The following is a 27,951-nucleotide window of genomic DNA, read 5'->3' as shown; positions in this document are numbered from 1 at the left end:
TAGCACAACGATTGAAACGGTACGCCCCGGCGGCTGTCAGGGCTGGAAAGCGATGGGCTTGTTGGTTATTCTTCTTTCGTTTATTCAGCGTTAGTATGCCACGATGGCGAGCGGGCGCTTGTCGGAGACCTTTTGAGGTTTTCCGCGGCTCCTGGCCAAACGAGATTGGGCGTATTCCGGTACGTGTCTTAAGCGAGAACGTCTAGACCCGCGGAGTGGACGATGGAAACAAAATAGCCAAGTGTAATCCACCTCAGACCAGGCTACCGACGAGAATCAAAGGAAGAACGTGTCTCTCTCTCTACCCCCCGGGCAATTGATCAATCCCCCCCAGGCTGAGGTTCCAACACTACCCTTACCTAGGGCTCCATCTCCATCGGTAGTGGAGTTTAGCGGGCTACCACGTCTTGGGTGTGTGTGTGTGCACGCACCTGCCAAAGTCAAAACACAACCTGGTCCAGACCCTGTCAACCCGAGTCAGCCCAAAATCGATTTCCACCCGAACTATCATCAGACCTTCTTTCGATCGATTTCCACATTGTGGTGCATGCGTGCTGTACCATGCGGCCTAATCTCTCTCACCCGAATAAATTTCAGACGGGGCATCACGGTATCAATCAATATTAATCATCGTGGGAATAAAAAATTTCGGTGAGAAATTAACCGGGTCGCAAATGCGCCCAAGAAGAAGAATGTATTCAAAGTTTTAGTCTTTGCTGGTGGGCCCATTTATCAGCCCAGAGGAACATCGACAGAGCTCCCGTGAGAGAGAGAGCAAACTGCAATGATCTCCTAAATCGTTTTTTTGAAATCTCGAACGATTCTCTCCCCCAACACTGAGGTTCTCCAAAGTAGATCCTCGACTTTGTCCCTCAGCCTCTCGGAAACGTCCTCGAGGCCGAGCCGCGATTAAAATGGTGATATTCGTAACGTCTAGCTTGCTCTCCTTTACTGCCCCCATCACAACCAGCTGGCTCAACTGCTGACAGTGCCAACATCTTGGCCAGCTGAGCCTCGTCGGTTGTCGTCCCCCCATCATATGCTTTGGGTTTCCCGTGGCGGTTGTTGAGTCCATTCACAGGCCCTTGGCCGTGGCGTCCTTGTAGACCTTGGTTGAGTCGAATGCGATGACCTCGCCTTGTGCGTTGGTCATGGCTGGGGCGTTGACGGCGACGCCGCCGCCCTGGGCAGCACCTGCAGCTTGGCGCTTGACGAACTCTGTTTGTTGTGAGAATGGATGTTAGTACATGAATGTATGCATTCTAATCTATGGGCACTATATTGGCGTCACTCACCATTGTGCTGCTGCTGAGGGGTAGCCAGAGCCGAGACGGCGGCGACAAGGGCGAAAAGGGTGACGAAAGAGTACTGCATTTTTGCGGTGTTTTTTGGATGTGTTGTTGATGAAGAATATTCGAGTGATTTGTCGGCCGGCGACGAGCTTGATGAATGATCACTAGGAAAGATTAAAAGTTGAATACAAACGGCGTTGGAGAATGGAATGCGAATGGGATGGAGACAGGTGCAACGGTTGCCGGTTGGGTGGAGGATGCGGACGTATTTATGGCATGTCCTCAAAACCCTTCCTCTCTATCTAAAATGGTTGCCAACCGAAGTCCCCATGGCCACCCCTGGCCCTATTCCAAAGGGGCGTGGTGAAGATCAAGAGCCATCAACAAGCTGCCCGGTCCGAGTTTCAGCCCGAACAACCGGATGGCAGGCTTCCCTCCGTTGGCCAAACAAGCTGGCCATGAGGATACAACACAGCCAGCATGGGTGGAGAATCGAATCCGCCCCCCATGTTCTCACTCATTCTCCAGCTTTGGCACGGCCCTATGACCTACCATACAGTACGATGGGGCAAATTTCGGTTCCAGGTCAGGTATCTCGCCTTCTTTTCCTTGCGTATTATGATACCGGGGTTAAAGAGGTGGAAGCCTGGAACTTGAAGGGGGCTTCCTGTTTGCTGTGCACAGTACTATTACAGCAAGGAGAACCACCTGGGCCACTTGAATCTCAAGTTCCGAGTGGGCCGTCTTCTTGGCGGCAAACAACTCTATATCACCGAAAAAGCCCGGCATTTGGGGGATACCCAGCTATGGAAACAAGAGTTCGCCTACCTGCTACCAAGAGCCACTTCGCCCAAAGGAGTAAGTCTGTACGATCAAACGGTAAGCTTAAACCATCAGAGTATGGGGGTGTTGGAAGCCGCAGGGCGAGGGCCTGAAACTGGTCTGGTGGGCACAAAAGTAGGGTCTGGTCTGTCGATGAATATTTTATTTTGGCCTTATTTCGTTTTGCACTGTGTTTTTAGTTCTTCACTATGTACGAAGTATTTCTCCCTTCCAATACACCCACCCGAAGGATTGCGTAGTAATCAAATGTGGATACTTTGTCGGATTCTCGTACAGGAACACCTGGCAAACGCCAGTACGAAGGAGTAAAATAGGCAGTGTATGGGGGTTGTTGCGACCCAAAAATTTTCGACCGGGCGAGATGAGGCTTCAGGGGCCTCGTTGGCGGCTGAAGATCATACACGCTAGCGAGCTGTTGCCGATGCTTCCGTGTAGCAGAACGCGCAGCCACGACCCCTGCTGAGCCGTCATGCCAAGGGATTGCGGTGGAGAACCGGGTCCCGTTCCACCCCCGCCAAGGTTCTCTCACTCTGTCTGTTTCCCGGATTTTCCAGGGCCAAACATGCGACGAGACGAGTTCGCTCCGAAGAAAGGCCAAGCTTTTTCATTCCTCCCATGCAAAACGTGTTTAAATGATAGAAGCTTACATAGTATAAAGAGACCAGACCCGGAAAAAAAAAAGAAAAAAAAAACTGCCCTTGCCCCACGCAACCTTGGAAGTCCTCTCTGCCGCCCCTCCCCACAGCCCGACGTCTGGACTCTCGTCTCATCTTGGGGGTCGCGACGTAATGGTAGACGCCAGCCATCCGTCGAGGCCGCCGCCTGTCACCCACGCAGGAACCAAACCAGGGGCGGGTTGAGTCAAGATTTGCAGGTGGGCAATTCCAACAAGGGGAGAGTGTAATTACTTTCTTTTGGTTTTTTTTTTTTTGGCCACGCACGCACCTGATCCCTTGCACATGGTGGTGCGTCATCGCACACAAGTTCGATTGCACTCAGCCACGTTGGTGTTGTGTCTAGGTACACCTAGTGGGCGATGGTCTCGATCGAAAATGCTGGTGTTTTTGGCCTGCATATCTCTCTCTCTCTCTTTTTTTTTTTTTTTTTTTTTTTTGGGATTATTTATCCCAGACAGCATTCATTGTTGGACCTCTCAGAAACACCTGCCAACCCTAGTCTTCGAGACCAACAAGGACGAATGAAGCATAACACTTCATAAAAAAAATGCTTGTCAGAAAAAGATTAATTCGATTGGGAACCGTCGAGTTGTGTTGAACCTCAAAACTCAAAAGATGCCAACGCAAGCTAGCATTATACTGGCATCATCCATGAAGATTCATCACAAGAAATGCTACTAAATCTGTTTCGATTATAACACTTTCTCACCATCAGCCCTAGACAATTCTGTTCGAACCTTGATGGCTATTTTTATCGATATAGACAACCCACCTCGACTCGCAGTCATCCTCCAAACCATTTCATTCAATTCCAGTTCTTGTATTCAACACTCCAATTATCCTTGACGAGGCTTCCTTCAGAGGCAGGGTCAAGAAGTACCGCCTTGGCCTTTTGATCGTCACGCATCTGCCACTGAAGGTAGTTGATAGCTGCCTTACCAAACTTGCCGCCATTAGTGGCCGCGTAAGTGCCACCGTGACCAGTGTCGAGGTTGGCTTTGTATGCCGGCAGGCCTGCGTTGAGTAGTTTGTAGTCTTTCTCGGACTGCGCGAAACCCAAGGAGGTGCAACGTTAGCTTTACATCGCTCGCTCACGATGGGAGTGTGCAAAATCGAAAGCAAACAAAAAAAAAAAAAAAAGTAACTAACCCCAGGATGGCCCATATCCTTTGGACCTCCGATGAACCACGCGACAGGGACTTTGATCTCCTGCAACAGGTACCTCCTATTGTCCTGAAAGATGGCAATGTTGAACAGCATGACCCGGTGGATGCGCGGGTCGTGGTACGCCGTCGACATGGCCGACAGGCCACCGCAGCTGTGCCCGGCCGTGATGATCTTGTCCCGGTCGATCTTGGCATACTTGTCTGCGCCCCCGCTGAGCGCCCAGTCCACCGACGCGCGCATGTCGCTGACGAGGCTCTGGCGCTGCTGCGCGACCGGCCCGTCCGCCGAGACGACGTAGCCGTGGCTCGCAATCATGAGCAGCATGCTGCGGTACGTGGCGCCGCCGTCCATGGCGCAGCCGCCGTTGCCCCACGCGATGAAGGGCACCGACACGTTGGCGGGCGGCGGCGTCGACGGCACGTACAGCGTGTGGCCCGGGAGCGACGGGTCCGTCACCACCCTGGCCGGGTATGGACCGTTGGCGGGCCCCGGGGCGCCCGCTCGGGGTACCTCGGTGCCTACGCCGCCGGGGAGGTTGAGGTTGGCCACGGCGGTGCCGAGCTCGTTGAGCGGGATGCAGAATATGCCGCCGGCTATGGTGTCGTCGCCCGTCGCGGGGAAGTAGCCTGGGCGTGGAGTGAATGGCGCCTGGCGGGACTCTACCTTGGCGCTGCGAGAGGCGGCTGCGCTCCCTGCTAGGACGGCCGCGGCGGCGAGTATACGGATGATGGAAGCCATTGCCGATTCAGATATTTACAGACGCAACGGATAACTGGCGCAAGTTAGGGACTTGGCCAGTTTCAGCGCCTATTGTCAGGGGGAACATGTTGTCCTATTTATCACAATATTGGCCACCCAAGTGGGTTTGCCCTGATGCAATCGCCCGTCATGGGCTCAGGGTTTGGTTCCTCCGTGGATGTAGTAGCCGGCACTCTTGGTCGGCATTGTACCAAGATCCGGGTTGCCATTCTGGGATCGGGCTGGGCAGTATCCCAAGGCACCATTTATGGGAATTTTACGATTAGTGACCGGGATAATCAGTACGGGTGCAATTTGGGGGTTGAAATAGCCGTGAGAGCTTTGATAGGTAGATGACCCGGCATGCAATATTAAAAATCCGTCTTCTCTGTGGCTCGCCCCTCGTTAAAGCAGATCCGATTTGAATCTAATGGTTACGTCTCTTGGTTGGTGATGGACTTTATTTCTATTGGCCGGTCTCACCCGACTAATAGCAAGACATTTGGTCAGGTTGTATACCCGGCAGAGTGAATGGCAGTTGAGTGCCGAGATCGGTGGGGTTTGTAGCGTTGCAATGATGGACATGCTACGCCGAGACTTGAGAGACCTGGTCTGGTCTGCTGCTACTGTTACATGCCTACCTATTTACAAACTCACCCAAATTGTTAAAAACATATTCTCCGGGTACCCAGATTGCATCTGAAAAACTCTTATCCAGGCAGGGTCATCTATCATGACTCTTTGTAATGTGCCTAGTACCTACCCTGTATTTATAGGTAATCATTCGACACCGCCCTGAAAGAGCTAAAGCCATTTCACGCCTTTATTAGCTTCAGCTGACTTTTTTGACCAACGACTTGCACTGACCTGAAACAATCCCAGCTTTTCTTTCTCATGACTTGCTCAGCGATTTCTTGCTTGGCAAGGTATTGAGCAGCTGCTGTCACAAACGTCGATTCAATTCGCCCGGCACTTTGTTATCAAATCAATCGACACCACGTAAACCGACAACTCCAAGACTCTTATTCAGTATGGCCTTTGATGCAACGCTGTCAAAGCCAGTGCTTTGATAAATGTTCGACCTGACTGGCATGTCAAGTTCAAGCTTGCAACATGGGCTTGCATCTCAACACCAACCAACCAACAAGCAGTTCGCAAGCTGCAACCTTCCCCTCATTTTCCTCATGCTTTAGGATGAACAATCAGCTAAGCAAGCTCCAACCCCACCTTCCAACCTGCGTCAAGTCCTTTTACGTTATCAAACAACATCGAAGCTCTCTCGTCACTTGCAGACAGCTTCTGCAATTCAAGCCACCTGCCTGCCCATCTCTTCCCTGATCAGCACCGACGTCAGCCATTCAAATCTTTATTTCCTTTGTCTCTCGCGCCCCGCCTTGCCCCCGGCCACACCCATCTCACTTCACTCATTCACACACACCAGCTCGGTCACAACGAGAGTGCACTCACTTTCCCGTAAAACCACCACCGCAACCCGCTGCCAGCCCAAACTGGAAGCCATGGCAGCCACTGAACACTGTGTTTTCTGCTTCGAGGCTCTTACGGCGCACTTTGAAGACCGCGAACCCCTCCCGCTCGCCGAGGTCGAAAAGTCGTGGGCCGCATATCTGGTCGCCTCCAACAGCGCCGCAACCAAGCAGCCCCCCGCGGTGCGCCGCATCGCAGACCTCTCGGCAGACCACTCCTCGGGGTCCTCGGCCGCCAGCAGCACCACGTCTCTGGCCGCGGACACGGCGGCCACCACGCCCGCCGGCCCCAGCGAGCTCTCGCTGGCCTCGTCATCAGCCGCTGCGGCACCAAAGGAGTCCCCGCTGTTCGTGACACTGAACACAATCCACCCGCGTCGCGGGTCTCAGCTGCGTGGATGCATCGGAACGTTTGAGCCGCAGCCGCTCGAGGAGGGCCTGGCGTCGTACGCGCTGACGTCGGCGCTGCACGACACGCGCTTCGACCCCGTGCGGGCCGCCGAGCTGCCCTCGCTCGAGGTCGCCGTCACGCTGCTGACTGACTTTGAGGATGCCGACGATGCCGACGACTGGGTCCTCGGCACCCACGGCCTGCGCATCAGCTTCTACCACGCCGGGCGCCGTTACGGCGCAACCTACCTCCCAGATGTCGCCCCCGAGCAGGGCTGGACAAAGGAGGAAACGCTCGTCAGCCTCATGCGCAAGGCCGGCTGGATGGGCCGTAAGGACAAGTGGCGCGACGTTGACCTCAAGGTCGTCAGGTACCAGGGCAGGAAGGTCAGCTTGGAGTACGCTGCCTACAAGGCCTGGAGGGACTGGGCGGACGAGAACCCCGCGGAGACTGCGGCGTGAGTCCTGTGGCGGCATTTGTAATCAAAGTGTAGCTCACCTTGGGCTGGAAGCTATTTTGTGAAATTTATGGGCGCACTGTAGTTTGGGTCTCGTTTTTTTTATTCACGTTTTCTTTCTTGCTTTTTTTTCTTCTCTTCTTTCCCCTACTATCTTGTTTATCAGAGATTAGAGGGTAGGGCTATCGGACATTAGGGAGTGAGGGAGTTTACGGTTTTACGGTTTTACGGGCTAGACCATCTAGACAGAGGCTTTTATTTCTGACGAAAGTAGCTTGGTCAGTGATAGGTGAGTATCATGATTTTTGTTTTCGAACGAGATCTGCGCTGCAATGGAGATAGAGCAAGCTCGGATTTAATACCCGGCCATCTAAATCCTAAATCGAGCATCAAGATTTTATCCGCACATAATCGCAGCTTGCCAACAATTCTATAGCATTGATATGTCCAAAGACTTTGATTGATGCCATGTCGAAAACGCCTGGCCGTACAAACACGTGAAGTATTGCTCTTCTGCTCCATGTACATTTGTGTATACCGACCATGCCGCCTGGGAGACGAGTAAAAGCAGCCCAAACTCCAAAACGCCCTACTTTGGTGTACTCCCGAGAATCTCATGAGGGAGAAATATTAGACGAAAGAAACAAAGGAAAACAAAGACAACAGACCCCAGCAAATGAATCATGCTGAAAATATAACAGGGGAAAGAAAATTCGTCAAGCAAAGAACGCTGCACATGTAGAGACCACAAAGTGCGAAATATGCACTGTGAAGTCTGGATATCCCTTTCGCCAAAAAAAAAAAAAAAAAAAAAAAAACACGACAAGTGGCCCAATAGTCGAATTCGCAGGAAGGAGAAAAAAAAGAAAAGCCGTTTGTCGTGATTCTCATCTCAAGGGCGCTCTCGGAGCCCACAATGTTGTACCACCCGGTCACCAACATCTCAACATCCTCCAAAACCCCTTGCTTCGGGCCCCAATCCTGGCGCCGTTGATGTTAGGGCCTCTAACCCCGGGGCCCCGATGTCCGTGCCGCTCCTCGGCGATCGACTTCTCCGTATCGCGTGATGGCAGCGGGCTCAAGGGCTTCGTCATCCCTCGCTTGTCCATCCTGCCGCCGTCGTGGTCCATAACACCCATCTCGGCCAGGCGGCGGCTCTCAACGACGCGGCGGACGATGAGCGCAAACGTCTCCTCGATGTTGACTTCGAGCCGTGCCGACGTCTCCATGAAGCCACAGCCGCGACGGCGCGCCCACTCGAGGCCCTGCGCCGCCGGCACCTGCCTGCTCTCCTGCAAGTCACACTTGTTCCCCGCCACGATCTTGACCGGCGGCACCGTCTTGGCGCCGCTCATGCCCATGCCTCCGGGCGAGCCTGGTAGGCTGATGCCGTCGTAGGCCAGGCTGCTGGGGCTGACGCCGGCGCGGGCGGCACGCGCGGCGTTGTCTATCCTCGTCTCGGCCTCCATGTCGATCAGGTCGTTGAAGTAGCCGAGCGCTTCAAGCGAGTCGACCGAGGTGATGTCGTAGACCATGAGGAAGGCGTCGGCGCCCAGGTTGCTGCTCGCCCACATGCCGCGGTACTCCTCCTGTCCCGCCGTGTCCGTAAGTGACAGGTGGTACGTGACGCCGTCTATGCGACGCGTCACGCTGTAGCTGTCCTCTATCGTGGGGTCGTACTCCGAGGTCCATTGGGAGCGGACGAGCCGCAGCGTTATCGAAGATTTACCGCAGCCGCCGTCGCCGCATATGGTTATTGATATCGGGATCGGGGGCTGGTCGGAGGATGACATGGAGCGTGGATTTCGTTGTCGGGGCATCTTTGCGACGGGGCGCTGGTGTGTGCGTGTGGGTGTTTTTCTTCTTCTTCCTCCTGCGAATGAGCCGTTAAATGGCCCGACCCTACGTCTCCGTGCTCGTCCTACGCCTCCTGTTCGTGCTGCTCGCTGATCGATTGGCACTCCGAGTTGCAAAAGGAGGCGTCAAGGAGAGATGAAAAAAAGTCGTAAATGGGGGTTTGCCGGATCGCTATGGCAAAAGAATTGCGCGTCGGTAAGTATCTCCCTTCTCCTAGGCCGCAAGGTGTTGCTCTGGTTCAGTGTCGATCGCCCCCAGCGTGCGTATGCGTCTCGATTTTGGGGCAAAAAAACGCGTCGTCCGATGATGGGATGGTTAGTAGTGTGGAGGGTTATCGTGTTCGCGCAGTCTGGATGTCTTCTCGGGGTGGTTGCTATATTTGGTGGCAATTAGGAGAAGTTGCGCTGGGGGATAGCGTGTGTCTACGTTGTAGATTCTGAATTGCTTTTTTCTTGGCTTCGGGATTTGGAGAACGCGCCAGCGAGCTGTATCAAACAAAGCAGCTGTCGAAATTTTGAAATTTTTTTTGTTCTCTATTCCTTACCCCTTCCCCTCGTTGTCGGTTTTTGGTGCCTGTCCGTGCAGCTTTAGGGTCAAAGGCCGCGCCGTTGGGCAGGCACGCGCGCAAGAACAAGTTTATTTATTGGCGAGGCTAAAAGCCCAAGGACACAGACGGGGCGGGGTTGTTCGCGAAGCTAGCCGTCAGTGGTGTCGGATTCGCGGCAAATCAAAGTGACAGAACAGCCTGTCAGGCTAGGTTGGTTCCCTGCTCCCAAAGAGATATGACAATTACTTCGGAGTACGGCAGTAAAACAAAAAAAAGACCGAACGGCAAAGGATCGGTAATGGGCTAGCTTGTTGGTCGACTGACGTCTATAGGTCTGATCTAGAAGCCGGAAAGAGAGGCCGTTGTGCCGTCAGTGTGTGGGTTCAAAGATCAGAGGACTGGGTTGAAAATGTAACTCGGCCGTCATGGACGATTTTCAAGGTCTACCTGCGGGCAATGAGGGAGGCTATGGAATCTCGGAACTCAGCAAGGGACAGGGGGGTTATCCAGCTGTTTTTGGGGGCATGCCAGGGCGGGCTGAGAACTGAAGTGGATGCCGGTAACCTAACTTACCACGTAGTGGCAGGGGGTGGAGACGTGCTGAGAATGGAAGCTTTTTTTTACGTTTGTCAATCAAGTTTTTGACACCGAGCAGGGGATTGGCCAACCGGAGATTTTGACCCCTACATATGTTACTTTTCCATCTGACCACAATATAGTAGTAACTGGTCCAAGATCTAATAGTTGTTGACTTGGGCAAAGTAGATAAAGTAAATATCTACAGTAGGTAAGGTATTTTACTTCTTTCTCTCACATGCGTGACTCATGACAGAACTTGATAACCACGGTTCTGGAGGCAGGCATTTATTTCATCCTTCGTAAACGCCCAAGCTCCAGCTAACTAGCTCCTCATGAATCAATTCACCCCTCGTTGCTCAATCAGGGAGATGCCTACCAGGGTACTTTGTTAGGATGGAACCCATCTTTTACCCGGCGCAAAAATCCATTCAATAGTTAACCATCTTAGCACAATGTTTCGCACCAGAACAACTTGCCAACCGGCGGGCATTCACATTGGCCGAAGACCTACTCAATCGAATTTCGGAAGCTTGCCCGGAGATAGAAAAGCTCGTTCGTTGACAAACTATAGAAGGCTGCCTATATTTATCTGCCAGGGTCTTCCATGAATCACACACGAAGCGAGAGAGAAGAAATAAACACTAAAAAGAAAACATGGAGGCAGTTTGTATTTGTAAGTCAGGAACCACAGGCTCACAACACACAACAGTTTGTACTTTTTTTTTACTATTTAATTGCAGAAAGCAAAGCCACATCCAAATGAAGCCACCGTGACCGATGAGGGAAATGAGATATGTTACAGACATACTACGTAATAAAGGAGCTCCAATTTCATCAGCCAAGCCGCTGACGTCCAAGCTTGTTATTTATGGCGTGTGGTGATACTGCGTGTTATCCCACTGGTACATTACGATATTCAATCCAGTCGACCCGAGTCCCCAAGAAATTAGGAGGCGAAATAAGAAAATGTATCGGAGTAAAGAACTACGACATGTGTTGGCTTTGCTACAGAAAATGTCCAATTAGCATTTGCAGCAAGGTACCGTACCTATGCACGTGGTGCTATACCGGTATGGCTTGGATTGGTTAGTGTTGTTCCAACGTCTTTCGATCCAGATGCGGTACGTACCCCTGCAAAAATTTACGAAGTACGCCGCGCATTGCCCAACACACAAGCTCTCCACCTTGTGCACTCCGCTGTTGGGCCCATGGGTGTTCCCTATACTGTTCAGTGGATTTCCAGAGTGCAATTTGGATTATACGTGGTAGCATTCCCAAACTCATTTACTATGGAGCATTTGCATTGCGGTGCGGGTACTTGGACCGAATAACATTGCATTGCGACAGCCCCCTAAATCAACGACTGCGCATGCATGCATGCGAAACAGACGTGCCTGACGGAAATTAGGACTAAAATTGCGTGACTCGAGTAGGCACCATCGCCGAAAAAAAAATTCCGATATTTGAGTTGTTAATAATCCACCGGTTGACACTTTTTTTTTTTTTTTTTTTTTCTCAATGGATGGTAGACCATGTCTGATATGTACATCAGCTGATATAATACTGCTCCATCGTCGGGCAAGCCAGTGAAAGCGGCTCCCGGCCAGACGATCATTTGTCGAGGCCGCCGGTCCGGCACCGGGAGGCATTCCTTGGGGACCGAATCGTAGACCGGCGCGATCGGATGATGTCAATTGGAATGGATCTGTCAGCGCTGCAGCACGTAATGCATTGTTTGAATCTGGGGGAACACCGCGGAAAAAAAAAGTTTTCTGGGTCTAATCCATGTCAACGCGAGTCTTTTTTTTTTTTTCTGTGTCATTTCGTGTTTCTTTCCACGTCGCTGTTTATTCTACCTCGCCCTTTTATGCTTCATTCTTGGGTTTTCTCCTTTGGTTTTTGGGGGTTTTCACATTGGTTGCAAACGATAGCCGATAGCCTGATTTGGTCGCAAAGGCATTGTTTATTCTTTTGCGCATGCGAATAAATAATTGGACCGTGTAACCATGACGCAAAAGGTTCTTCCGGTCCTTAACAGGGCTGAGGAGGTTGCTACAGTAAGTATGTCTCACTCAGTCCGACTAATTGAGATGGTAAAAAGCCGCCGGACAAGAGGGTTGCATACAGACATGGCCGGCTGAGCTTCGGATTTGTAGATGGATCCAGGGGTAGAAGAACACTAAGAAACCACCCAGCTATCAACGACTACTACTTCATCTATGCTTTCATATCAACGCCAGTCGTAAAACATCAAGACTTGCTTCAACAAAGACATCCACCTGGCTAACATTGATGACTTACACTCGATAGCTCATTGATGCTGTCAAGTCGCTGATAGTACCATTCATCAGGGCCGCCGATGAAGCTGCCGTGTTGAAGGTCGATGGCGGAGCCGCCTTGGCTGCCGCGGGCTCTGCGCGAAACTCGCTAGTGGAGCCACTTGAGCCCAACGACCTCGTATCACGCCTTGCGTTCTCACTTCCGGAGAAGGAGGGGCACGGAAGGGAGGGTCTTTTGGAAATAATCCATCAGATCCTGACGTACAGCGTCAACACTTGGGATCAGGGCTTCCTGGACAAGCTGTATGCCAGCACCAATGCAGTAAGCTGGAGGACCCGCCCAAGAGTTTCTACGACTGCTGATAGCTGTCAAACTGACTGGTGGATATTTGACAGGTTGGCGTGGTCTCTGAACTGCTCCTGTCAGTTCTCAACACCAATGTAAGTGTCCCCCCACCTCACGTTGTTAGCTAGAGCAACAGTATGTACCGGTACTCACCTTAGTCTTTACTAGCTCCATGTATTCCAAGTGTCACCGGCGCTTACCATCATCGAAAAAACCACGGCGCGTACGTTTGCCGCGCTCTTTGGGTTCACCGGACCCAACGCCGGAGGTGTTACAATCTCTGGCGGGAGCGCTTCAAACATGACTTCAATCATCATTGCACGGAACACGCTGTTCCCGGACAGCAAGGTTCAGGGCAACGGCGACCACCGCTTTGTGCTGTTTACGAGCGCACACGGCCACTATTCGGTCGAGAAGGCAGCCCAGGCGTGTGGGATGGGATCGTCAAACGTCGCGGCCGTCGCCGTGGACAAGCAAGGGCGTATGATACCCTCGGCACTGCGCGAGGAGATCATCAAGGCCAAGTCAGAGGGTAAGACTCCATTGTACGTCAACGCCACCGCCGGAACCACCGTCCTAGGATCCTTTGACCTGTTCGAGGAGATCTCGGCCATCTGTAAGGAGTTTGGCCTGTGGATGCACGTCGACGGCAGCTGGGGCGGGTCTGTGGTCTTTTCAGCCCAGCAGAGGCGGGACAAACTTGCCGGCGTGCACCTCGCCGACTCCATCACCGTCAACCCGCACAAGATGCTCAACGTGCCCGTCACCTGCTCGTTCCTCCTCGGACCCGACATGCGGGTGTTCCACCGGGCAAACACGCTCCCCGCGGGCTACCTCTTCCACAACGGCGGCTGCGGTGACGGAGAAGACCCGGACAAGCCGACCGAGTTTTGGGACCTCGCCGACCTGACGCTGCAGTGCGGACGCAGGGGCGACAGCCTCAAGCTGGCACTGTCGTGGATATATCACGGCGCCGCGGGGCTTGAGCGCCAGGTCGACGGGGCGTTCGAGGTGGCGACGCACCTGGCCACGCTGGTCGAGCGCCACCCGGACCTGGAGCTGCTTTCGTCCAACCCGCCGCCGTGCCTGCAGGTGTGTTTCTACTACACTCCGGGAGGCGTCGGTGCGGCCGCGGTCGGCGCTGCTGAGAACACGCGGCGGACCAGGGCGATGGCGAAACTGTTGATCATCAGAGGATTCATGGTCGATTACGCTCCTGGAGAGCACGGCAGCTTCTTCAGGGTTGTGGTCAACTGTCAGACGTTGAAGGGGACCGTGGAGGGGCTGGTCAGGGGCATCGAGGCCGTTGGCCAGGAGGTGGTAGCCTAGGCAGCCGGGGACCTTTTAGCCATGACCTTTTCGGAATGCTGATTGGTACATTGAAAGGGCGGGAATCCAAGGGATATATATTGAATGAAGACGGTCGGCCAACGGTATTGTTTCTTTTGCGATACTGGCGTTGACTTGCAAGTTATAGATCGATCATGTTTGGGTTTCCGACATGCAAAAAGAAACAAACAAGTGCACAGAGAAAGAAACGTTTGCGGCACATGAACCAAAAACTGCTCACTTGATAGGCTCAACGTCAGGATTGGAAAATTTTGATCAATATTTGGTGGTGCTCCACCAATTCATGCCATTGTGAGAAGCACCTACCCCGGAGGAGCCTCCAAATGCTGACTGGCACCTCGAAGGACAACAATCACTGCTGCTCGGGCGCCCGGCAACCATTAGAAACTCCAAGTGGGGATTCTGCTGTTTTTGAACTGGTGGAACATTCGCTCGGCTATCAAATCTTTCAATCGCTACAAAGTCTTTGAAACATTACGAGGGGAACTACATTACCATTGACCCCATTCCCAAGCAACGATACGAGATTTTTAAGTAATGCAGGATGCAATGCATGCAGTATGTGCTTCTTCGACCAAAAGTGCCACACCTTACCCTGTCCTACCGTCTTGGCACAAGAAAGCATGGCGTAAGAATCAAGTCTTGATCCCTACCGTCTCTGCCTTGGGAGGTGTCATTTGCCAATGAGACTAAATAACACGACGTCCCGTCCTGCCTTGCCTGCCTTTTTGGGAAGAGGCGCTCACGAGAGTGTGACTTGCCGCCCTGCCGCTCTTGATGTCGCTTTCCCCAAAGAACCCTTGCGGCGTTTTCTTGCCGATCAAATCTCTCGCTCGACCGGGTTTAGGGTCCACACTCCATAAACATTGACCGGGGGGTTCTCCCTCCGACGACGAGAATGAATTGAAAGGGGGAGAAAAAAAAAAACCAAAAGAAAAAAAGAGAATAAAATGACTGCCATCCCGCTCGTCGGTGTGCATCACGGCGCCAGAGACTTTTTGTTGGATGGCAACTTGCGGTCAGTCACTCGTTCCTGACCCTAGTACACCACCAAATCGACAACCGTCACCATGGTTGTCTGGTCGCCTCTTCTGTCTCTCGTGAGCTTGACGCTCTCGGTGGTCCTGGGCACTGCTGTCGCCCAGGATCCGGCCCAGGGTGCGGCCTTGCCTGCTCCGACTCCTCTTGTCGAGGATATCCCCAATGCCTATATTGTGGAGTTCGCCGACGGCTACAGCATCGAGTCCCTCGTCGCCGATCTTAGGATCAATGCGATCGACACGGTGAAGCGCAAGGATCTCAAGTACAAGCTTTTCAATGGCGCCTCGTTCGATATCAAAGGCAACACCAAAGAAGAGGTCGAGAGGGCTGTCGAGAGGATTTCCGGCCATTCCAAGGTCAAGAAGATCTGGCCTGTCCGCAAGGTCATGCTTCCAGATGACAAGGTCACCTCGATAGGTTTCGGGTCTGCAGGTCCTTTCAATGTGCTGCAAAATGGAGCTCTCATGAAGCGCCAGTCCGAGACCAACAACACTTACAACCTGCACATGCAGACCCAGGTCGCCAAGTTGCACGCCGAGGGCTTCACCGGCAAGGGAATGAAGATCGCCCTGATCGACAGCGGCATCGACTATACGCACCCTCTCCTGGGCGGCTGCTTTGGTAAGGGCTGCAAGGTCTCGTTCGGCTACGATCTCGTTGGCGACGACATGTCACAGCCCGGCAAGTTTCCCGACGATGACCCGATGGACTGCGCCGGCCACGGCACTCACGTGGCTGGCATCGTGGGCGCGAATCCCAGCGAGCTTGGCTTTGTAGGCGTAGCACCCGACGCGGAGCTGGGCGCCTATAAAGCGCTCAACTGTATCGGCTACAGCACCAACGAGATGCTCATCTCGGCTTTCAACATGGCTTACGAGGCTGGGGCCGACATTATCAGCTCGTCCACCGGTATCGAGGGCGGCTGGGCCGATGATGCCTGGTCTTCTGCTGTTTCTCGCATTGTCGATGCCGGAGTTCCTGTTGTCATTGCCGCCGGAAACTCGGGCGAGCAAGGCCTCTGGCGACCCAGCAGCCCATCGGCCGGTCGTGGTGTCACTTCTGTTGCCTCGGTGGACAACACCGAATTTACTTTCCTGTTTCTAGCCGGCACGTACAAGCTCGATGATGGAGAGCCGGCCAAGTTCCCGTGGATCGCCAATGAGCCCGCACTCGGCAACCTCAGCCTGCCTCTACGCCTCCTCACAAACACGTCAGGGGCACTATTGGATGCTTGCCAGCCTCTTGCAGAAGGCGTTACTCTGTCTGACAATGCTCTTTATCTCGTTGCTGAGACTGGTACCTGCAGACACCAAACTCAGATCGACAATATGGCTGACAAGGGTGCCAAGAACGTCATGATTTACGCGCGGACTGATCGGTAAGTGCACCAAGAGACTCTTTCTTTTTACGGCCTTCTCTAGAAAGCATTGCAGCTGACACGATCAAACATCAGGCCTGTAAAGCAATCGTACCTGCAAGGTCCCAAGGCCAACGCGGGTGTAACGACCCAGACTCAGGGGAAGGCTTGGGTCAACGCACTACAAGCTGGATCAAACATCACCGTTAACACCCTGGAACCGGTTCACTCTCCCGGTCTAGCAGAGCATACCCCAAACACAGCCACAGGAGGTTATACATCTTATTGGAGCTCTTGGGGTCCGGACTGGGAGCTATTCGCAACCCCCAACGTGGCAGCCCCAGGCGGCGAGATTGTGTCTACCTACCCCCTCGCCCTCGGCAGCTATGCAGTCGCATCAGGAACTTCAATGGCGTGCCCGTTCGCCGCCGGAGCTCTGGCTCTCATCGCACAAAAGAGAAAGGTCAAGGATTCAGGGGAGCTCCGGTCGTTACTTGCAAGCACCTCAAAGCAGCTCGTGCACCACGACGGCCAGAGAGCAGACCCGGAGAACCGTCTTCACTCGGTCCTTCAGGGCGGCCCCGGTCTGCTCCAGGTTTTTGATGCGTCAGAGGTTAAGGGTCTTCTCAGCACCGCCTTCATCTCCTTCAACGACACGGAGCACTACAAGGACGTCACCTTCTCGCTCAAAAACACAGGCAAGAGAGAGGCTACGTACGAGCTGGGTCACCGCCCTGCCGCGACCGTCTACGCCCTCGACAACAAAACCCCTGGTTACCCGCAGACCTTCCCTGTTGAACTTGCCCCAGCTGCCGCCGTAGCAGAGCTCTCCTTCTCCAAGAAAGTCGTCAGAGTCCCCGCCGGCCGTTCAGTCTCCATCACCGTCAAGGCAAAGCCGCCGACTGCAAACGTCGACCTGTCCCGTCAGCCCTTCTATAGCGGCTTCATTACCCTCAACGGCACCAACGGCGACGCCCTCGTGCTGCAGTACCAGGGCCTGGCAGGGCCTGCACTGCGCAAGGCTCCCATAATATCCCAGGGCGTCACCGACCTGGGCATCCCCAGGTCGTACGTCGCCACCACGACCAACCGCTTCCCGTTCCCGATCAGCAACGACACGGTCTTCCACATTCCACGGCCCGTTATCCCCCCTGCAGCCAACGACGGCATCGGGTTCCCACAGGCACGCGTCGCCCATGGACTGGGCACCCGGAAGATGGAGTTTCGCGTCATCCCACTTGAGCGTGGCGGTGCCGTTGAGACTGAGGACTGGCACGGCCTCAAGACCCTGCCGACCGAGATCTATGGTATCCCCTACGACCTTATGCCGCGCGGGTCGTCGTGGCGGACATTTGTGGGCCTGATGGCTGACGGCACCACGGCGCCCGAGGGCAAGTACAAGATCGCTGTGGCTGCGTTGAGGCTATTTGGTGAATGGAATAAGGAGGAAGATTGGGATGTCGTAGAGCTCGAGCCCAGCTTCACGATCCGGTATACTTGATCTGGCAGCTAACACGCCTGATCATCAATCCAAAGAAATTGTTTCCACTGGTTCGTGATGCCATCAGAAGCGGCGATACCGACGCGGTGGTCCCTCGCGGTAACTGCCCTTCTCGTGCTGGATACGTTTTCCATGTTCCGATTACTCAACCAATCTCTTCAAGTGAAAATGCACTAGAGAACTAGAGACAAGATGTTCGCAACGAAATTAAACGATCAAGACCGCGTGTCCCAGTAGTAGGTGATCACAGATCGGCGATCGAGGGAACCCAAATCCCAAGCCAAGAAACGCCAGATCGGGATGTAAAACCGGGTCGCCTTCTTTAATATTTTCCTCTATGGGCTCCCCATATAAGGACTCCCAGCGGGTAGAATCCCTTTAAGTCGAAACAGAAGCGATCCGACCCGGGCTGCCATGCCACGTCCCTGCACGCGCGTGCCATGGGGTTGGGCCTATTTTTCTTCTCGTGTCGGTGAAAAAAAAAGAAGCGCGATTCCACGATCTTTCTGCCGTGATGTATGTCCAGATCGCGCCTTGATGCATGAATTTCGCATTAACGCCCTAAAATGCGCCCTTCCCTTTATCTGTCCCCCCAAAATACTTTAGCTCGGGAAGTAAGTAAAAAAAAAGCAGAATAAGGATGAAAAGACACCCCCCCTAGCGAACGCGACGTCCGTCATGGCGTCCGTCGTCCCCAGTGATGTCATGGCGCCTCGCGCCGTCACAGCCTTACAGCCTTGGCAGGTGTTGTGTGTCTTTTTGTCTCTTCTTTGAGCTAGACGCCTGGCTAGAGGTAAGAGGTGGGCAGTGCAGCTTGGCACCTAGTTTCCCCGGACTGTGACTAGAGCACTAGGAGAAAATCAAAATCGGGGGAGAAAAAAGCTCATCCCGGTAGCTAGCTACCTCTGCTATCGTATAGCAAATCGTGTCGATGGTGGTCAAGCTAGGCAAGCAGGCTACGTTCATCCCCATGGGACAGTCAGGCACAAAAGCACGTTAAACTCAGCACCCCTATTTAGATTGTGGTACACAACGTGGAGGATCGGACTGTTTCCTATCCCAAAAGACGGGGCGGTACGCTCGGCAATAACCGAAAGGGAAATCTAAAAGCACAAAGTTTACACATGGTTGAGGAAACAAATGTTGGCATGATAAAAAAAAAGAAGAGAAGAAAAAAAGAGGGTTGGAGTGTACCAAGAAGTCTTGCTACGGAGGAGGCACAGTCTTACCCTAGCTGCAGACTATCGAAAGCAAGTTGGCATGGCCGTTCACAAATTCCCTCAAGCCTCAAAAGCCTCCAGATTTTTAAAAAACACTCACCTTGGCAAAAAAAAAAAAGACTCGGCGAAGAAACAGCCTATAAAGTAAGTGGTCGAATCCGACATACCGGTACAGGCCATTTTAGCAGCTGCCCCGTGTTATCTTCTAACCATGGCATCTACTTTGTTCTAGACTCTACCACTAATTTCAAATGCAACAATGTCGTCTCACCAACAAAAAAAAACAGTGGGCTCTATTCAAAACTGATACGCTTCAAAACAAATCAGGAGGCGGTGTGAGTGCAGAATATGATCGAAAGAAAACAAAAAAGCAGTTTAATCCGATCTGGTTGAGTGAAATACCTAGGTAGTCTCGGTGTCTCGGCCCAAATAAATCCTGATCAATCAATAGGGGTGGGCTTTGTTGAGTACAGTAGAGTGGGCGGGCTTGTCTGACTCCTCCGGGCTGAAAGCAGAGATAAAAGCGAAATGGGCGCAGTGAGGAAAAAAAAAGGAGACGAACGCTTCACAAGGGGCCCAGCAAAATATATATCCGCAAATCGAATATTCATAAGGGGATCGAAGTCTTACCGTGCGCTAGCGGCCCCCAGTTCAGCGTGAATGTGTTATTTTGACAGCTCAGCTCAGTTGGGGGCACAGGGCATTAGCCCGCCTGGGGGTGGTCGTTTTTGAAACCAACGCTATAGTGTTTTGGTGGCTAGTACGCATAGCGTTATGTGGTTGGGTGGAAAATGGGATGACCCTTTGTGCTTTGTGGAAATTCAGAAGCAAGGGTGAAAGAAAAAGCGAGCGGGAAAAAAAGGCAACATCAGATGGCATGCATGCATGTGGTTCTTTTTTTGCTCCTTTGAACCAGGCTTTTTTTTTTCGTTTGTTCTGATGTGAACTAGAACTCGTTGCCTAAAACTAGAACTAGTTCAGGTAAAATCGCGATGATGGCTGATCTTTCTGCCGCCATTGGAGAGATCAAACTCTAGCAAAAAGAAACCGCTGCAAACGGACGGGGGAAAAAAGGAAACGATCGAACTTGTGTGTAGATTTGCACGGTCATGTCCGAATGAGGAACTTGTGTCCTTGAGGCTCCTCTTTGTTAGTGAGATCGAGATCAGTATTTTTTTCTATACCAGTAGCAAGAACGCGTTCAATTTGCCTGCACGTTGTATACACTATTTCCGAACGGTGGCGAGAGACGCACTGCCACAGGTGCCTGATGGGGAATTAGACGAACAAAAAACCCTGGAGCTTCTGGCCATGGGGAGGATCCCAAAGTGAAGATCAAAAGGGGGCGAACATGGTAAAAAAGAAATAAACTAAAGCAGACGTGCCGATAATCTGCCGTGTGATTTGCGATCGTTTTTGAGTTCCGATGAAGAGAGATCTGCAATACCGCGCGTTCGGTTGCATTCACTGTTACTCAATTGCCATTGTTGGGTTGGGGAAATTATTTGTTCCTCGGCTCATTCTCGCTGCTTATTAAGTCTGGAAGTGAATCAACCTCCCATCACAATACCTGTACCGGTAGAGGGGCGAGAAACAATCAAGTTTACATGTACGATATGCACAAGACTCACCTATCAACTACCCAGCAACGACAAGGTAGTACCCAATTTGACGTTTAACTTGCGATGTCGTGGGGGTGTTTAGAAGCGGGGCTCGCATCTAGATTCAATGACCGCCGGCATGTTTTGGTTTTGTCAAGATGACATCCTGAACAATCCAAGGTACAGTATCTGTTGTCTGTACCTTATTCATATTTGCCGAGTCCGTCCTCATCCGACATCGAGCATGATAGGCAAAAGGTGCCCATTTCCCATAAACCTACAATATCTGCCACAGAGAATGGAGCTAAGTGCAGTAGACCTGGAGAAGCACTGCCTCTTTTCCCTTATCCTATTTTCTGTGATCGATCGTCGATCTGAGTATCCCGCCGTGCTGGGACCGAAAATAATGCGCCGTCAAAACATGGTCATGCATTCGTTTCGCGCCCATCAGCGCTGTTACTCATGCGGCCTGGTTTCACTGGGGGGTTGAAACTTGCGGTTGGAAGCCTTTAGTTTTTGTTTGGCTATACGGTATTCTTTGCTGTTCGTTCCTTTGGCTCCCCTTTTTGCAAAATTACACGTCTGTTTAGACTTAGAGATGCGCTCGGTGGGGCGTATGACGAAATTTTTAAATCAGTGTTTATTTGCGCATGGGGGCTGGGTATGGTGTTTGTGAATTTTCTCATCCTTACACCGTAGTTACAGCATGGGATTATAGGGACTTTCCGACCCCGCTTTCCCTGTGCCGTGCATCTATCAGCATGCATGCCTTGCCCTGGATCCCTAGGGTGGGTAGCCCGTCTTCTGGGCCTTGCTTGGTCTGGTTTCCATTGGACGGACCCCATAGTAAGGAAAGTAATTGCTGTAGTAATCAGAATCTGTCCTTGCCTCCCTTGCTTGATCGTGATCGCGATTGTAGCGTTGAACCGCCGAGCCGTTTCTACTTAGCAAGCCATGTGAATGTTTTCCTCCTCCCCAACGAATTCTTTCTCCAGAAACGGCACCAGTTAATATTAGTGGCTCCCTCCCCCACGGCATGACGTTGTAGGGAAGCCGCAAGCGAATCCCAGCGCACGGCCTTGTGGCTGGTGACCTCAGCCAGTGCGCCGATGATTGGCTGTCAAGATCACAGGCCTGTCTGTCAAGCCTGCTTGCCAATTCGGGATGCGGCTGGGCGGGGCTTTGATGGAGTGCAACTCACCTTGGGCATGGTGATTTTCAGCGATTTTCAATGATCTGCCCAGGCGAGAAGCGCTCTGCCGGAAAGTTTGCTCCGGGTCGTACATATATTTCTGGCCTGTCGAGCCTGTGAATGAGCCCCTTGCCGGGCTGCCAAGTCGCCCCATATCGCCGTTTACACGTAAACAGTCAGAGAGAATCACATCTTCAAACGTGCGGGACTTGACTATTTTTTTTTTTTTTTTTTTTTTTACCACGAGGTAATTGTGGCGTCGTAGCAACTGTGATGCCATTGTGACGTTTGACGTGCCGCAAGCCTGCCCCAGATCGCATTGTTTACCCGACTGGGGTTCCATTAAGAGTGATCGTTTAGAGATGCTTTTTGCAATCATTTTGCCAGCCGGCCCTGGGGTTTGCTGCGCCCAGCTGAGTGTTTGGGTAGGTAGGTTACACCTAATACCACCTAACTATGTAAAGTACTATACGGCAAGCGATGCCCACATATTTTTCAATCCACACAAGGGCTGGAACCCACGACCAAGGCGACTTACCCCGACGAGTGGCCTGCATTTGGTTGAGTAATTCCTTTGTACCATGTTGTCCAAACAATAATAATGCGCTCGCTTTCTACTGTACGCTCCCCCTTGTGGCTTGTCGATGCCCACGAGACCAGTCGCTGTGGGTGCACAGCCTATGCAGCTGGTCAGCCTGTACCAAGCTTGGAGTACATGAGAAAAAGAAAGAATGGTAGCAAGGCAGGTGGCTCCGCGGTGAAGCTAATGCACCCGCTGATTGGAGAAGCCCCTCAATTCAAGCCACACCGGTAAACGGGAAACCCATCACAAAATGGTTGCGGGCAGGCAACCTGTTCGGATCCGATTTGCTTTCCACACCGGATGGCACCGAACTAGCCAAGGAAGGAAGCCAGTCTAGACCTGGCCGGGGAGACTTGCTTGTGGTGCTAAGAGCGAATTTGTCCCGCCGAAGCGAAGCTTCGATATGCCGCACACCTCGTCTTGTCCACAACCTTTTTGCCAACGTTTTAAAGCTGCGAGCATCTTGCATGAGGGTTTACAGCTACCTAGCTCAAGGTACTTAGATAGGCGTACAGAATACCTACCTTACCTATCCAAGCTTTTAACTCGATAAGAACGGAAATTGTCTCGCGGCCCAACTTTGTTCACATTGGCATGAAATTTTAGACCCTTCACTTACCGATGTTACGCCGGGCTTCCGTACAGCCACAAGTTGACTCGAATTGATTATTTGTTTCCATGGGTAACTACCTAAGTACCAACTATCCGTATACTTAGGTACAAAGTATCAGGCAGCTATCAGAACTAGAAGCAGAGCATCGTGAGACGATGTTAGTCAGCCCATTAGGCTTTTGCTGCACTCAGGGGGGAAAAAGGATAACTATCGCTCGACCGAAACGGTGGAGGGGATTGTTTGCTTGGTGCAAACCCTAAGTGAAGTAAAACTCACCCCACGCGGAGAAGATTGGACCAGGAAAAAGCATCTAATGCGAGAGTCGGCTGTTCAAGCAAGGGCCGTCGGCTCCAGACCAACCAACTCTCGGCCAGTCTCCCGATTCTTCTTTTTATTCCCCCCTCCCTTTTGACCAACATGCACCCGATAAAACAAACTCAGACATCTTGAAAATAAGGGGGCCCATGTTAAAAAAGCCGGTCTGTACAAAGAATCAAGACTTGATTTGGACCGGTGGCTTAATAGTGTCTTACGGGCGCGAAATGGTGAAATTTTTACCAAGGATGAACATAACTGCAAAATTCCCTAGAGGTTGCGTAAGAACGATGGATACGATACGATACGATGAACGCACCGGCTCTGTGCCAAACCTGGAGTTTTTTTTTGGCTGTCAAAGCGTCGTCAACGTGAGATCACCTAGGTTTTTTTTTTTTTTTCTGTCCTTAGCAGTGGCAGATAGCACAAGCCGTTCCCTTTGGCTCTGGCAGCTCAATAGTGGGTCCAGCCGCATGTGAGAGAAGTTGAGCCTTATTTCCGTTGCTCCTTTGTACTCCACCTATCGACTATTAGCAGTAAGGTACTGCTAGAACCTACTACTTGCGCTAAAAAAAAAAAAAAAGGTGAGCTAGAGTTCCAAACAAGGAATGAGCCCCGCAGACGCGCCAGGCACAACCATAGAGGGGAAAGCTCCCAGCTTACAATCCGAACCGGACAGGGATGTAGGTACATTGACCAGCACTTCCGTCATAAGAGCCTAACAGCTTGATCGAGATCGATCGACGACACACGCCACGGGGGGTCAACCTTTCGATTCCACACACTTTGCGGAAGCATTCCTCTTGACTTTTTCCCAGTCCACCGTAGTAGCCATTTTATTTCTCCATGCCCAGGTGCTTTTTTTTGCCTTCAGAAAGACGCGCCAAGTGAACTTGTTAGCTGCCTTGTTCTAATTAATAATCCCCTTTTTTTCTACTCATTTTGATTTGGCTTATCAAACTTGGCAACAGGTTCTGTGAGAGGCCCCTCCGGTCTTCTCTGATCATCCCGTGTTCCGCCCCGGGGGGTGGACCAATCGGGCACCAAGAGCCAACACACACCTCTCTGTAACTTGACTGCCTGCACCTGCCCTTTGCTACCGAAGCCCGGGCACTTTGCTCCTGAGGACAAGGGTCTGCCGAGCCATCCCAACTTGTTTATAATGATCCCCTTCCCCATCCCTCCAACATGTTTGCTCTATCCTTGGGTCAAGTACTTGACATGAACTTTTCGTCATAAAAGACACTGACTGTTTCAAATCACGATAATTATCACACCTGGATTCCTCGAATATCGACCCTCGTTGTTTCCAGTCAGTTGGTAGCTGTGTACCTAAACCGCTTTGGTCAATCATCACTTTTAAACTTTGCACATCATCGACGCTATATCGACAGCTTATCCCACCGAGCGGCCTTGTATTTACGGTTGAGACTTTCTGCGTACTACCAAAGTTACTCCTGGCCCTTACCTCGTTGGGACGCCACCCCATCGCCCACCGAATAACTGCTTGGAAAGGGGAGGATTACTAAAGACCTCTGGATACCTACCTTTTGTTCCTAGCAATAGCCAGCTACTTTTAGGACGCGTTACCACTTTGTTCAGCTTCTTACGCCGCTCCCCTCAAGCTTTGTTGTCCATCCATATTCGCCCGTTTGCACATTTGCCAGTCAAACACATTGAGGCCGCAGTCTGCAAGATATTGCTTTTGCAGGCCTCCTTTGACGTTCGAACACAACAGAAGCTAGGCAGAGAAGGCCTGGTTTCCTAGCATCCACTGACGATCTTTTGATCAACCTGCTGGGTACCAATTTGTTGTTACACATTTCTTTCGCACATTCAAGATGCCCAGGAGATATCCCGAGACTTCAGGCTCCAAGAAGCCCATGAAGGCAAGTTCACACTTTTCGAACAAAACTCCGATATTTGATCGAGCTCTTGCAACCGACATTGCATTAGGGAGCTTGCAGAGTTCAAGTTACAGTCAGCTAACAAACATTTTAGACTGAGCGATCCCATGAAGAGAACCAAGAGCGGGCGTATATCGCCGCCTCCAGACGATCAGACCGAAGCCTTGAAGCGCGCGTTGCATCCGCACGCCTTGCTTCGGAGATACACAAGAAACGTACAGGAAAGGGGTTCAAGATCACAGAGGAGATAGTCTCGAAGGAGGAGATGTACGAGGAGGAGGAAGATGACATCCCTATGAGCATCCGCGCAAGCTTGGGATCATCACTTCATACCAGCTCAGCACACTTCAATGCCCGGATGGACGCCTACGTCGCGAAGCACATGGGCATGGCACAGATGGCAAGAGAGCTCGAGATTGGCCAACAGTTCGAACAACATTTCCCTGGCTTTAGCAGCATGAACTCTCGGGCACGGATGATGCAGCAGCAGCAGCAGATGCAACAGCAGGCTCAATACCACCAAGCTGTGCAACCACAGCAGCAAATGATGCCTCAAAATACCCGACACCTCTCATATGCACAGCAGGATATGCCAAGCCGCGACTTCTCCCAATCGCCTACTTCAGATGTTCACTCCCAGTTCCAGTCACCAGTGACGCGGACTACCTCCCTGAGCGAGACATCTTGCAGTCCACAGGCATCTTATGTGCGCCGTCATACCGTCCCCGCGGACGGCATGGACAACACTGCGGACGTCGAGAGGATGAGGATGATGAGTTGTCAGCGCCACAACTCAAATGAGACCGTTTCCACACCCGCATTGACAACAGCATCGGGAGGAGACTCGCCCCAGGCCCACCTGCATACGCCCGAGCTTAACGTCGCGAACCCCTACATGACGACGGATACCCTTCGCCCGATGGTTCCTACAGCACCCATCGTCAACGGCAACTCGGTCTTCACTTCCCAGCTCCCTGCCAACGTGGAGCAGATGCTTTCAGGTCCTTGGGTAGACTACAGCATGACTTACCGTCACTCTTCGGTCGAGGCACAACAGTCACCTTTGACAGGACACCATGGAGACCAGGAAATAGACCAGCTTCCGGAGTGGCTGCAGACTGACCCGGATCAGAAGACACACCACAGCTACCTCCACACCACGAGTGCCGAGGCTCACGGTTGCAACGACGCTTTTGCGAGCCCGATCGGCGTGAACCACATGTTCCAAGACGATGGAACATTTGGCGGTGTCACCGATGGACTCGGCGAGGATATGAACTACAGCCTTGAAGAAATGGACATGGACCAGTACTTCAACTTCGAGTCATTCAATACGATACCGACGCAGCCCCAGACTTGAAAGGTTGATAATCGTTTGATTAAAGGATCGGGAGTCTTGTCCATTCGACCTGTCGCTACTAATAAGCTCAACCTCCGAATTTGAGAGCGCCGAGGCTTCGAGCCCAAGTCAACATAATGTACATCTACGACACCAAAAGTCTTGTTTCTGCTTTTTTTTCTCGAATTCAAAGTTGAAGAAAACAGCTATTCATTTACAATACCGCAGCTCCAACAATAGTTTTCGGGACCTCGGATTTCATTGAACAACAAACCGAGACCATACGCAATTTTCGAGCCCAACAGTCACGGAGGCCGGCTGAATTCGGTTCTTCAATTCCAGACCACTCACAGTACCAGTGGTCTCATGTCGTCACCCAGCTTTGGGCTGATATTTTGGGCATTCGTCCCATTTTTTTTTCTCATCACGGAGGAAATATGTAAGGAAAATGCAAAGGGATATAAACAGGCATGCACGGCATCGAGTATTTTGGCTCGAGATTATGAGAGTTACGCAAGGAGTTTTGGGCGCACGCATACATGATGGATTTGCATTTCAAGGGATAAAGAAGAAATCACCTTGATCGATATACGGACGGGCTAGTTTTCTCCTTGTCCTTCCTTTTTGACTTTTTTTTATAGCAGGCCGTGGACCATGTTCTATGTGCTTTTCTGCTTTTGTACTATTAAGGCCTTTGAGCCTTCAAGGGACTTAAATCAGATACCCCGCCTCCGTTACGGAGGAAACAAAGTTGACCGCCCGATGGGTTAATACAATCAAGGTTAGCTTGAAAATATACAATTGAAATTTGTTCGACGGTCGTTCTCTACATCATCTGGCCGTGTGAGTTGCGTGTTATCAAAGTTGGCCATGCTCATCCTCATCTGAGGTATGGCACACATTAGACGAAGTAGGTTATTCTGGATAGAGATTGCATCCGAAGTACGTAGGTGAAAAGAAAACACACTACTGCTGGATTCTTGATGGGTTCGACCCTTCACAGCTCAGGGCAAGCAATACCGAATTTAAGGGTCAGAGACCACCTTGCTTTGTCGTTCAGGGACTGGTTGACATCAATACCCAATTCTATCACAAAAAAACTACTTATAGATTCGCACGAATTTACCCGTATGATAATAGCACGCAGCCAAATGTCTGTCTTTTGCCAGAAACGATATGTCATATTTTATGAATATCAAAAACCAGGTTATTCGGTCACACTAGTTGAACAAGGGATGATAGGGAAACACAGTCAACACAGCAGTCAAATGAAGA

General features: G+C 51.7%; 12 protein-coding genes across 12 annotated transcripts; 7 read left to right on the top strand and 5 right to left on the bottom strand.

Moving 5' to 3' along the window:
- Positions 1-1,075: 1,075 nt before the first annotated feature.
- On the bottom strand, positions 1,076-1,374 carry MGG_03865 (uncharacterized protein; the record flags this gene model as incomplete). The annotated part of the gene is made up of 2 exons (XM_003719978.1): positions 1,076-1,218; positions 1,296-1,374. 2 exons carry the CDS (start codon positions 1,372-1,374, stop codon positions 1,076-1,078), a joined length of 222 nt encoding a protein of 73 aa, XP_003720026.1.
- Positions 1,375-1,772: 398 nt separating this feature from the next.
- Positions 1,773-2,598, top strand: MGG_03866 (uncharacterized protein; the record flags this gene model as incomplete). The annotated part of the gene is made up of 3 exons (XM_003719977.1): positions 1,773-1,850; positions 1,977-2,259; positions 2,315-2,598. The coding sequence occupies 3 exons, from the start codon at positions 1,773-1,775 to the stop codon at positions 2,596-2,598; spliced, it is 645 nt and encodes a 214-aa protein (XP_003720025.1).
- A 1,019-nt stretch (positions 2,599-3,617) lies between these two features.
- MGG_03867 (uncharacterized protein) lies at positions 3,618-4,717 on the bottom strand (the record flags this gene model as incomplete). Its single annotated transcript, XM_003719976.1, has 2 exons — positions 3,618-3,857; positions 3,962-4,717. 2 exons carry the CDS (start codon positions 4,715-4,717, stop codon positions 3,618-3,620), a joined length of 996 nt encoding a protein of 331 aa, XP_003720024.1.
- Positions 4,718-6,044: 1,327 nt separating this feature from the next.
- Positions 6,045-7,222, top strand: MGG_03868 (ammecr1 family protein; the record flags this gene model as incomplete). The annotated part of the gene is made up of 2 exons (XM_003719975.1): positions 6,045-7,049; positions 7,216-7,222. Exons 1-2 carry the CDS (start codon positions 6,235-6,237, stop codon positions 7,220-7,222), a joined length of 822 nt encoding a protein of 273 aa, XP_003720023.1. The 5' UTR covers positions 6,045-6,234.
- Positions 7,223-7,376: 154 nt separating this feature from the next.
- MGG_12077 (Ras protein let-60) lies at positions 7,377-9,887 on the bottom strand. Its single transcript, XM_003719974.1, has one exon. The coding sequence runs from the start codon at positions 8,867-8,869 to the stop codon at positions 7,982-7,984; it is 888 nt and encodes a 295-aa protein (XP_003720022.1). The 5' UTR covers positions 8,870-9,887; the 3' UTR covers positions 7,377-7,981.
- Positions 9,888-11,702: 1,815 nt separating this feature from the next.
- MGG_03869 (cysteine sulfinic acid decarboxylase) lies at positions 11,703-14,217 on the top strand. Its single transcript, XM_003719973.1, has 4 exons — positions 11,703-12,089; positions 12,343-12,633; positions 12,708-12,752; positions 12,826-14,217. The coding sequence occupies exons 1-4, from the start codon at positions 12,039-12,041 to the stop codon at positions 13,984-13,986; spliced, it is 1,548 nt and encodes a 515-aa protein (XP_003720021.1). The 5' UTR covers positions 11,703-12,038; the 3' UTR covers positions 13,987-14,217.
- A 655-nt stretch (positions 14,218-14,872) lies between these two features.
- Positions 14,873-17,953, top strand: MGG_03870 (minor extracellular protease vpr). The gene is made up of 2 exons (XM_003719972.1): positions 14,873-16,426; positions 16,502-17,953. Exons 1-2 carry the CDS (start codon positions 15,078-15,080, stop codon positions 17,904-17,906), a joined length of 2,754 nt encoding a protein of 917 aa, XP_003720020.1. The 5' UTR covers positions 14,873-15,077; the 3' UTR covers positions 17,907-17,953.
- A 653-nt stretch (positions 17,954-18,606) lies between these two features.
- MGG_17739 (uncharacterized protein) lies at positions 18,607-18,906 on the top strand (the record flags this gene model as incomplete). The annotated part of the gene is made up of 2 exons (XM_003719971.1): positions 18,607-18,699; positions 18,826-18,906. 2 exons carry the CDS (start codon positions 18,607-18,609, stop codon positions 18,904-18,906), a joined length of 174 nt encoding a protein of 57 aa, XP_003720019.1.
- A 124-nt stretch (positions 18,907-19,030) lies between these two features.
- MGG_17738 (uncharacterized protein) lies at positions 19,031-19,433 on the top strand (the record flags this gene model as incomplete). The annotated part of the gene is made up of 2 exons (XM_003719970.1): positions 19,031-19,270; positions 19,359-19,433. 2 exons carry the CDS (start codon positions 19,031-19,033, stop codon positions 19,431-19,433), a joined length of 315 nt encoding a protein of 104 aa, XP_003720018.1.
- A 2,234-nt stretch (positions 19,434-21,667) lies between these two features.
- MGG_17737 (uncharacterized protein) lies at positions 21,668-21,937 on the bottom strand (the record flags this gene model as incomplete). The annotated part of the gene is made up of 2 exons (XM_003719969.1): positions 21,668-21,844; positions 21,929-21,937. 2 exons carry the CDS (start codon positions 21,935-21,937, stop codon positions 21,668-21,670), a joined length of 186 nt encoding a protein of 61 aa, XP_003720017.1.
- An 8-nt stretch (positions 21,938-21,945) lies between these two features.
- Positions 21,946-22,253, bottom strand: MGG_17736 (uncharacterized protein; the record flags this gene model as incomplete). Its single annotated transcript, XM_003719968.1, has 2 exons — positions 21,946-22,056; positions 22,161-22,253. Coding segments are annotated over 2 exons (204 nt in total), but the record flags the coding sequence as incomplete, so codon positions are not given.
- Positions 22,254-24,596: 2,343 nt separating this feature from the next.
- On the top strand, positions 24,597-27,498 carry MGG_03871 (uncharacterized protein). Its single transcript, XM_003719967.1, has 2 exons — positions 24,597-25,319; positions 25,432-27,498. The coding sequence occupies exons 1-2, from the start codon at positions 25,272-25,274 to the stop codon at positions 26,695-26,697; spliced, it is 1,314 nt and encodes a 437-aa protein (XP_003720015.1). The 5' UTR covers positions 24,597-25,271; the 3' UTR covers positions 26,698-27,498.
- Positions 27,499-27,951: the final 453 nt, after the last annotated feature.

This window comes from Pyricularia oryzae, chromosome 6, assembly GCF_000002495.2.
Source record: "Pyricularia oryzae 70-15 chromosome 6, whole genome shotgun sequence".
Lineage (NCBI taxonomy): Eukaryota > Fungi > Ascomycota > Sordariomycetes > Magnaporthales > Pyriculariaceae > Pyricularia > Pyricularia oryzae.
Note: the sequence above shows the minus strand (reverse complement) of the source record. Positions and strands in the feature narration are given on the sequence as shown.